This window comes from Plecotus auritus, assembly GCF_963455305.1.
Source record: "Plecotus auritus genome assembly, chromosome: 3".
NCBI lineage: Eukaryota > Metazoa > Chordata > Mammalia > Chiroptera > Vespertilionidae > Plecotus > Plecotus auritus.
In genome coordinates, this window is record NC_137772.1 from 114490982 (window position 1) to 114501932 (window position 10951).

Below are 10951 nucleotides of genomic sequence, written 5' to 3' on the forward strand. Positions count from 1 at the left end.
TGACAGGGCTCCAGATAACATGTTTCTGCACAACCCCCAGTTTCACTTGTATTTCTTATGGCACTGGAGTTTTTAAGGGCTGAATTCTGGCTTGTAAATTAAAACAGCTAATTTAGACTTTAGAAAATGATCATCAATAAAGCAGTAACATCTATTAAATTATAGGTGTAGAACACTAAAAAACTCACATGGGAGTTAACCCAAATCTATGGAGATGGCAGTAGTAGAAACTGTATTTTAGACGTGCTAAATAAATATATACTAAAGGTTTTATGTTGGTTGGGTGAGGAGTTATAGATTATAATTAATCCTTGAAGCCAATCAGAAACTCAAAAGTTTTGGCAGAGACTGCTAGATACCCCCAATATCTGTCCTCCCTGTCTTCTGTAGTTACAGGGTCCTTTTGGTCTACATATCCCAGGTTCCTTTGTAAGCCAGGTGTGACCTATGGCTTTTGATTAAAGAGATGCAGGCAGAAGTGATATATACATCTCTGTGCTGTGTCCCTGAAGGGGTCTGCCCTTTCCTTCTCCCTTCCCCCTTCCACAGGTTGAAGTGTGTATGAGGATGTGGGTACAGGTGAGGGCTTTATCTTAGTGACAAGGATCAGTAAGATAGGCTCCTGGCTCCCAAGACTGAGGTGCTGACTGCTGACATATAATTAGAGAAATAAACAAATTTTAAGTCATATTTAGATTACCTGTCATAGAAGTTGAATGTACATTCTAATAAATGCAATGTACATTTGGTAAAAGTGAAGGATGTAGAACTTCTAATCATTTACAAAGATTGGTAAATAATGGCCATAGGCCAAATCTGGCCTGCTGCTTGTTTTTATAAACAAAGTTTTATTGTAACATAGCCATGCTCATTTATTTGTGTATTTTCTCTGGCTGCTTGCACACTGTAACATCAGAATGGAGCCATTGTGACAAAGAGCATATGGCCAAGACTGAGTGGCCTACAGAGCCTAAAATATTATCTGGGCCATAACAGAAAAAGTGTCCCTGCTGTTAGAAGGAAAGAAAAAGAAAGCCTGGTCATTCAATACAAGTTAGAAAAGAGGGAGAAACAGTAAATAGAAAGTCATAAAAAAGAATTCTATATATATATATAAAAGCCTAACCGGTCGCTATGACACGCACTGACCACCAGGGGGCATATGCTCAACACAAGAGCAGAAACCACAGGCATGGAAACATGGAACAGATTGATGAATCTCAGAGGGGAGGGGGAAGGAGGGAAGGCGGGAAAAGATAAACCAAAGATCTTATATGCATACTAGAGGCCCGGTGCACGAATTCGTGCACCAAGCCTCTAGTTTAAAATAAAAAGTTAGAAATATGACTAAACATATTGGTGGGGGGAAAATTATACTGGCTAATTCTGGTTTTTCCTTTCTTGATCTAGGAGATGGACTAAATGGATGACTGCAAAGCATGTCTGGTTAAAACTTGATACAGGACAGCAGTTAGCTGCCTCTGGTGGAGATGGAGTTGTGACCACTTAGAGTTCTTAGAGAAGACAGGCACAAGATAACAGTTATTTATTTCTCATTATTTTTAAAGGTGATGTTTTAGGCCTGTGACCCATTTAGAAATCTCTACAGTAACATACTTGAATAAAAATGTCAACTTGGACATATTTGAACAAGCTTGATCCCATTTTTTAAGTCTACACATTGTGCCTTTATCTTATTTCACTTGAACATTAAAATTAAAAACAGTTTATAAGGCAGAAGAAAAAAAAATGTTTTTTGATAAAAAACCATCTACTGTTTATTAAAGTGCAACCTCAGGGCATAGTCTTACAGCAGTGTTGTGTAAGGGGAGCAAGGACCAGAGGAAGAATGCACATATCCCTTACAAAGAAAAATTCCTCGCAGAACAGGGACATCTTAATACTACCACTAAAGAATAGTCTTCTGGTTTAAAAACCAGACAGTTCAGGAGATTCTGGATTCAGAGCATGTTGGACATTTTTCAACTTGATTTCCTTTTATTAAGAGTCAAGAAAAACCATAGGCAAGTAAAAGGTGTGGAGGTGATTTAAGGGCCAGTGTCACCAAATTTCCAAAGCTGAGTAATTAAAGGCACATTTTCTTTTTCTAAGAAGTCAAGGTGGCGTACCAGACACTACTGCATACAATCAGTTAGGACTGTCTGCTAATAATCTTGTATTTTCATTTTCCAGTCGTAGCCCTCAATTCAAGCCTAAGAGGTTGTGTCAGGAGAGAACACGTTTTTCTAGGCATAAAAAGCAGCCTGGCCAGCATGGCACAGTGGTTGAGCATCAACCCATGAACCAGGAGGTCATGATTTGATTCCCAATCAGGCACATGCCCATGTTGCAGGCTCAATCCCAAGTGTAGGGTGTGCAAGAAGGCAGCCAATCGATGATTCTCTCTCATCATCTATCTCTCCCTCTCACTTTCTCTCTGAAATCAATAAAAATATATTTTTAAAAAAATGAAAAATGAGACTTAAAAATTCAACACTAGTGATACAGTTAGAATACAAGTAATAACAAAATCAAATTTCTTAGGTAATGCCCAAATAAACCAGGGAGCGTATACATTTAAAAATGGTGCCGAGGTGTCTATGGTTCCAAGCAACGATTGTTTCCTAAGGTTCCATTTGCATGTATGATGGTGGATGTTGGGTCCATGTCACACACATTACCTTTACTCTATACTAATAGAGTGTCTTGTTACTGTGAACATGACACTCTGGAGAAGCATTTGAATAAGAGTAATGAAGTACTAATATATAGTTCCTTGTTACCAATTTTATGTTCCTTGAGTAAATTAATCAGAAAAGAAAAAATGACTGTGTATCATTCTGCATTAAATACTTAACACACTAGAGTTGGGGCTCAATCTGATATCTGCAATACGTTGCAAATATTAAAAGCAAATAGATGTTGTCATGCAGTATGAATGCCATCATTTGGAAAACATTTTCTAGTAATGCTATTATTATGAATGTTTTGGAATGGACTTTTTCCCCCAGAGGATACATATCAGAAACATATATAGAAACAAGTTGAATCACACATATACATACATACACTCTCATCCATACAATCAGATTCTCACTGGGGGGAGATATTTTCTTCCAGAAAGAGCAATTTAAATACAAGTAGTTGACTAAACAAATGGAAAAGAGCCTTGCAAATATACCTGAGAACAATTCCAACCTGAGCATAAGCTGCGTGGCTAGGGCTGTTGTAAACAGAGTTCACAGGTGGAGGACCCTGGTGACAAGCTAGGTAGAGGTTAGTTTTGTGTAAAGGAAAAAGACAGGATTTATTAATATTATAGTAACATGACAGATTCTAACTCTCCATGAAGGGCTATATTGAAGTAACTAAACAATAGTGACTGAATTAAAATCAGTATTCTACAGGCAAGGCTACTATTAACTTTACATTCCCCAGTGTACTATGGAATGAATGGAAGGTTTGCACTGGGAGTCACATATTGCCAGCTTCTGAGCAAGACAGGCCTCTGGCTGTGTCTGCTTAACTCTCTTGAATGAGTGTTGAAAAGTCTAGCAATGCCTAGAGTTTGCTTCCACAACCCATAGCACAGGCAGGGGAAACAGAACAAAAGGTAACAAACTAGGAACAAAGGAAGAGAAAGAATCATGGTGCTACCTTCAAGTCATTCAGTGATGATTCCTGTGTCAGATTGCCTTACCCTTGTTCACAAGAAATATTTAACACATTAAATAAGAAAGCTAATGATAACTGCTAATTATTCATAAGGCATCTCATTCAATATTTAGAGGCAAAACATTTGGTATAATTAGGAATTGGGAATAATCCTGGACATCTCATTTGGGACAACGTGCTCAATATTTACTAATTAGGGCACACAATATGGTAAGCATAGGCTGCTCTTGTGCAGCAGACAATTGGCACAGCCGTGTGCAGAGAGCCTGCAAATACTGTTTTGCAGGGTCACAAAAAATAGTAAAAACTGGAAAAAGCACTAGACTTGGAGTCAGAAAAATTCCAATCATTGCCTCTCATATGCTAGAACACTTTAGAAAAGTTAGTAAATGCTCAACTAATATTTGCTGAAATTATAATTACCCACACTTCTTTTTAGAAAAAGGATATTCTAATATAAAAAAATATGCACCCTGAGTTCAAACCCATGTCACAGTTGAACCCTCTCAGTTATAATAGATTATTACTAATGGCACATCTTGGTCCTCCACGGAAGAGGCAACTTTCGGGCATCAAGTGTATTGATGAGATTTTAAGTGAAATAATGCTTGTGAGGGTATTGGTTCAGAGGCTAGAAGCTGTTTCTATAAAGTGAGCAGATAGTGATATTTCATCAGGAGGACCAGCCCTCCTGATGATATAAATATCTCAAATTTTTTGAAAGATAAGTTTGTGTAAAAAGACATAAAAGAGAAAAAGGAAAATTTTTCTTACCTGCAGTACCTTTTATTTCTAGAAAACATCTCTTAAAATAATTGAAAAATTCTATGGGTATGACATTTGTCCACATGTCATACTTTTAGAAAAAAAGCAAGAGAGCATGCATCACTTTTATATTACTAGAGAGAATCAGCACAGAAGCTGAGGAAATTAATGGTAGCTGTGGTTCAAAAAACCATGTTTTGTGTTCGCTGTTTACTCCCCCAGTACAAACCCAGGCAGTAGTAGCTGCATTTAATACGAGATGGGACACAGGCAAGAGGAGGTATCAAGGATGACTTTGGGTGGTGAATGTGTGAACCAGATGGTCAACAGTAGTTTTTCTTCATCTAGAAAGCTTTCTTTCTAGAGGGCAATGATGACCATGAGAGTCCCCCTAAGGCACACTGTAGAAATGGATTTCTTTGGGCTCAGAATGATCATTTTATTAGAGAAGATAAATTAGCATCCTTTAATTCTAATATTTTTTTAAACATTCACTAGCTTTTTGCCAAGTGATCATAAATCATTATATTTAAGAGAACAGTTAAGAAAAGTTCTGTAAGACTAACAAAAACTTTTCCTCAATAGTTCAAAGAATGAGAAAAGATAAACGGTGATATTCTTAATTCTGCATTTGAGTTGGATTGTGAATTGTCCCTTTTTCTTAGATTTAGATGCTCTATAAGTCGGGACAGAAAGGAACAGCCTAATACTACCAGCCTCCATAAAAAAAGGGCGGGTAACAACTGATTTTCTTTTAAATGTAATAGCAAAAATAGGAGTGGCTGTAAGAAGCAGTCCTTATTAGGGTATTCCCTTCCACTGCCAGAGGCACAGGATAAGGAAATGAAGAGAAAACGTGGACACTGACCATGCTATTAACTCAGGAACTTTCAACAATTCAATCTAGAGAAAGCCAATGGAAAAGAATAGCTATTTACCATTACACAGCAAAATCCAATTGTTCAAATAACTTTGGGTTAATGTTCAAGAGACGGGAAAATAAAGCAGCAATGGTAGCATCGTATCACATGTCTTATTCTTCTCTTTAATAGAGAACACAGACCCAAATATCCTAAGCCACATATCTCTCTAGCAGCTCAGAAATGAACTTGGTTTACATTAGTGCTTAAATGTGTTCAGCCATTGGGTTTGAGGATACAGAGTTTAAAAGTGTGAACTCTGGAAGAAAAATATTTTATTATAAACTAGAGGTCCGGTGCATGAATTCATGCACTGGTGGGGTCCAGCCGGCCCACCCCCATGGGGGGTATGGGGGGCGGGCCAGCTGGGGTGGGAGCGAATCAGGGGACAGGGCCGGCCGGGGCGAGGGGCCGCAGGTGTTCTGGTTGTTCAGCCGTTTGGTCAATTTCCATAATACCCTTTTATTATATAGGGGGGGAGGGGGAATTAAGATAACACACCAGTTTGCTCTTACCCTATGCAAACACAAATGTAGCAATTAGAACACAGAGTAATCCACTGCAACAGTCAGAGCCCAAGAAGGAAATAATTCTTTACTACATGAATCCCATTTGCCCCCTCACCCCTAGCTGTATTAATCAAGGTGCACCAAAATCCTTAAAAACATCACTCCCTAAATGGGACACTGAAACTCAGAACATAAAGATACACCCCATGACAAAGCTGAAGTGGCACACAAACACACTTCAGAACTTTTCTTGACCAACTTTTAAATAGCATTGCTTTAAGGAGAAGATTTAATTTTAAAAAACATTTTAAAAAGAAAGCACATTTAAAACATCACATCTTGGTGATCGGGATGAGGTAAAGTAATTTTACTACCAATTTCACGATCTAAAAAAATAATTTGTTACATTTACTAAGATAAATCTGAGATGACTCATGTATCAAACAAGTATGCCCTGCATAGTGACACCATGATCCTCAGGCATAAAATGTCACTTCTCACCCTTCCAGAGGTGGGAGTAAGCCAGATGAAAGAAAATTATGCTGATTCTCAATTAGTACATATAAATTAGGATCATTTTGGTTTATCACACTGGCATTTGGACTGTGAAGATTTCAGTGAAGAAGCCTGAAAGCCAAACTAGAACTCGAGGGTAACCAAGAAAGTCAAGCTTTTCTTTCCATACTTTTTATTTCAATGATATTTAGGAGACTTTCTGTATTTCATAAGAGTGAAAATTCAATTGGTCTGTAAGCCAAGTATAAAAATGCAGTAAAGGACTGCAAAGGAGTTAGATGGTGGACCAGTAACACTGAGGCCAGATAGTATAGGGAAAAACACACTAGCCCAGGTTATAGACAGTGACCATCCAGCAAGGGAGATGCTGCTGGTGGGTAGCCATAAATTCAGTAGGATGGCCATACACAAAAGAGCTCCAGAGGTCATTTAAGCCATTTCTGCTTCTAAACGAGACAGATCTCGCTCTTGTCAGTTACTTGTCATAGCACTTATAGGTAGGGAGCCCCCTCCCCTCTTTTTTACAGATTACTAAAGGCAGTATCTTTACAAGGTGAAGCTATAAGAACCATCAGAGACTTGATAGGTACAGCGCAAGCACGCTCAATGGATCTTAGGAGAAACCTGGGGTGAAGAGAAGTGTGGTACCTGAGAAGCAGCTGTGACATAAGAGGAGAATACCCTCAGACTATAGGACTAAAAAGTTGGGGAAGAAAAAAAAAAAGCCAAAAAGGAATGACTGCAAACACAGCATGTTCATCAGAAAAGATGAAATTCCAAGGGCAGGACCGAGTCTATAGCTGAGAAGCACACAGCTAGGCCTCTTGCCTGGAACTTCTATCACAGATGCTCCTAAATTAACCCTCTCCCTCTAAAGCTGTGGCCCATAAGAGGGAATAATTTTACTCGCAGGGACATTTGGCAATGTCAGGAGATATTTTTGGTTGTAACAACTGGGGGAGGGGTGCTACTGGTATTTAGTGGGTACAGGCCAGTGATGTTGCTAAACACAATGCACAGGACAACTTCCTACAACAAAGACATTTCAAGATACAATTACTGCAGATATTGAGAAACCTGTACCAGAGGAAGTACTTTACTCTTAAGATCCAGAATCTACCATGAGCCAAGGCCTTTGGAACTTAAAATCAGACAAACACGAACACCCTCTACCTCAAGCCAGAAATCTCCAATTATCCAAGAGTGTTCCACAAATGTCCAATCATCTGCTGGCAGTTCAAATTCAGTCAATACAACTAAAACCTAATATCCTTTTTGTCTTATTTCTCTTCTAAAACATGCTATTTCTTTCTCAGAGCCAATACTACTCCAACTGCCACAGCCAGGATAGCAAAAGCGGCAGCTCCTCCAAACAACAGTATAGACTTGCCCTCAGACAATGCCATAGACTTTTCTTCTCCAGCAGGGTAGGACCCTTCCATAAGACTCTTTTCCCTTATAGTCATCTCTTCACTCAACAGTGTTTTTGTGGATTCCAGTATAGGGATCATCTCCTCTCGTTCAATAGGTTCAATTATAGCTGCTTTTATCTCTTCTTCATCAAGTTCTACGAACAATGATGTAGCTGGGCTGACTTTCTCAACTGCAGTCATTTCTGTGTCAGATTCTCTCATGCCCAGCAAGGAAGTGGCAGTGATACGTGGAAGCAAGGGACCTGGGGCTTTAGGGAATGCCTCTTGCAGCTCCCTGGTTGACAAGACTACAGATGTCACAGCAGCCTCTTCCACACCCTCAGGTATTTCTTCTTTCTCAACGTGCACAATGTCAGAATTAGAAGAATTGTTTTCACTCTTCTCTCCAGCCCCATTGCTATCTAAGCTTTTTACTTCGGGATCCATTGTGATCTGCTGCCAGGACTCAGGACCCAGGGACACTGGTAGGCTTTCTGTATGCCAACTCTGGCTGGCCGACAGGGAAGTAGGTAAGCTCTCTGACTGCCAAGAAGTAGTCACAGTTGGAGACTCTGGAGGACTGACTTGACCAGAGTTGTCACTGGGCAGGATATAAATGTCATTGCTATCTTCGGCAACAACTTCAGGGTATTCCTCCTCCTTGGACACAAGATTAAAGACAGTGCCCTAGAAAAGGAGAAGGAGAGTCAATACAAAGAATGGTAAATATATTTTAAATAAATGTAAATCTGGAACAAAAATTATTTCCTAAACTGAACTTGCAGGAATAAATACATTATTTAAACCCACACACTCTCTGGATTAAGTGCATTTACTTATAGATCAATTCAGAGGAAGAATTTTTAACAAGATGGTAAAACATTTTTAAAAGTTAATTTATACTCAATTCAATTATTAATGCAAAATAGAGAAAACAAAGACAAGAACCTTGCTCTCAAGGAACTTAATAGGATACAAAAATAATGCTTTACCACAGTCTAAGTCTAATTAAGAGTTCAGATGGGGAAATGATTTTTTGGTAGAGGCTGGAGAGGGCAGGGAGATGACTGAAAGCTTCATGAAGGAAGCAGCATCTATATGGACATCTGAAGATTGGGTGAAAGCCACAAAGATACAATATGAGCAAAAGCATAGAAATATGAAAAGGGGGAATAGGAAGTAGCTCAGCTTAATTAGTATAAAGTACACATGAAGAAGAATAGAAAGTTCAGTTAAGATGCACTGTGAGGAATTTGACAGAGAGCTAAGAAACATGAACTTTATTCAATAGGAAATATTTAGTCAATTAAGTCTTTGAGCTACAAAACAACAAAGCCCCACTTTACAATTACTTTGACAGCAGTAGCAGAATGGAGGGACACCAGAAATGTGGGACTCTTGCTTCCCTCCTTTAACAAGAGTCTACAAAAAGCAAATAGTATCATTTTTCTTTTCCACATTTAACAGGTTTAATAGGACCCTACTGCAGTGTTAGGCACTGGAGTTATAGGAAGAATGAGACACAATTCTTGTTCTTAAAAAATTCACTGTCTAGCCCTAGCTAGCTTGCTTCAGTGTATAGAGTGTCGGCCTGTGGACTGAAGGGTCCCAGGTTCGATTTCCGGTCAGGGGCATATGCCTGGGTTGTGGGCTTGCTCCCTAGTGTGGGGCGTACAGGAGGCAGCCAATCAATGATCCTCTCTCATCATTGATGTTTCTATCTCTCTCTCCCAGGCCCTTCCTCTTTGAGATCAATAAAAATATATATTTTTTATGCAAAACTGGCATATGAATAATGAGTTTCAGTATGATATGGATTTTAAGATAGGTGTATGCACAGAGTGCTAGGGGAACCCAGAGGTTAAGAAATAATGAAAAACACAGGAAGAGAACCAATTGAGTGTAATGTCAAGAGATCTACAGGAAATTTTACAAAAAATTTGGATGGCACTCATAAATGCTACAGAGAATTTAAATAGGATATGCAATTCCTATTTCATTCTGTGATTATGGCTGACGTAGACTAATTTTATTCTTCAATCAAGATAAAAAACTTTCAGTGTTTACTAAAGATCTAATATAAATCAGTAGTCCCTCTAATCACCCCACTAAAAAGAGAAAAACAGATATACAACTAAGCAAATCACATGATCATAATGTCAACATTATGACTGCCCGACATTCTACCTCAACCCCTGCTTCAGTGTCTTTAAGAAGTCCTGAAAACCCGGGTGCCATGACCGCGGGAGCCGCCGGCGGGCCCACCACTTCAAACCAGGACCCCGCGACCACGCAACCTGCCACCAAGCCTACCACTGCAGCCACAGGCCCCAGGCGACTCGATGCCTAGATCCTTTGGTAAGAGCAAAAATGGGGAGACAAAGATACAACCCCCAAAGCTAAGACAAGGAGAAGTCACCAGGAAAGGTAGTGAAGGAAACAGAGGCATGCAACATGTCAGAAAAAGAATTCAGAGTAAGGGTCATACAGTTTCTAAATCGTCTGGGTAAGAAAATCAACAACTTATGTAAGAATAAAGAAGAAATAAAGAGTGATATAGCTACAATAAAATACACTATGGAAGGTTTCAACAGTAGACTAGGAGAAACTGAGGACCGAATTAGCGAATTAGAAGATAGGGAAGCAAAACACACACATTCTGAACAGCAATTGGAGAAAAAAATTAGAAAGCATGAGGAGAGCCCAAGGGAGTTTTGGGACAACATGAAATGAAGCAACATATGTATATTAGGGATGTCAGAATGACAAGAAGAGCAGGAAGGATTAGAAAATCTATTTGAAGAAATAATGTCAGAAAACATCCCTGATTTGGAGAAGAAAAACGTTATACAAGCACGAAGAGTCACAAACAAGATAAACCCAAAAGACCCGCACCAAGACATGTCGTAATTACAATGGCAAACGTTAATGACAAATAGGGAGTCTTAAAGGCTGTATGAGAGAGAGACAGAGAGTTACCTACAAGGGATCTCCCATTAGATTATCAAATGATTTCTCAACAGAAACACATCAGGACAGAAAGGAATGGAAGGAAGTATACAAAGTGATGCAAAGCTAGGGACTGAATCCAAGAATACTCTCTCCAGCAAGGCCATCATTCAAAACTGAAGGGGAAATCAGGAGCTTCACAGAC

At 39.1% G+C, this 10951-nt stretch overlaps 2 protein-coding genes across 26 annotated transcripts in view; one reads left to right on the forward strand and one right to left on the reverse strand.

The window, feature by feature from the left end:
• Positions 1-1646, forward strand: part of BID (BH3 interacting domain death agonist) — a 57988-nt gene extending 56342 nt beyond the window's left edge. For all 15 annotated transcript variants that reach the window (XM_080658723.1, XM_080658742.1, XM_080658727.1 and 12 more), the window contains one exon: positions 1411-1646. In XM_080658723.1, the coding sequence (XP_080514849.1) occupies positions 1411-1422 (12 nt within the window). In that variant the 3' untranslated portion in view covers positions 1423-1646. The remainder of the gene's footprint in view (positions 1-1410) is intronic.
• The window catches only part of BCL2L13 (BCL2 like 13), a 304446-nt gene that overhangs the window by 37911 nt on the left and 255584 nt on the right, over positions 1-10951 (reverse strand). For 6 of the 11 annotated variants that reach the window (XM_080658707.1, XM_080658715.1, XM_080658712.1 and 3 more), the window contains one exon: positions 5935-8484. The exons of 3 other annotated variants lie outside the window; for them this stretch is intronic. In XM_080658707.1, coding sequence (XP_080514833.1) covers positions 7687-8484 — 798 coding nt within the window. In that variant the 3' untranslated portion in view covers positions 5935-7686. Of the gene's footprint in view, positions 1-5934; positions 8485-10951 lie in introns of those variants that run through there. 2 more of the 11 variants (XM_080658718.1, XR_013960067.1) reach the window with 2 other exon arrangements.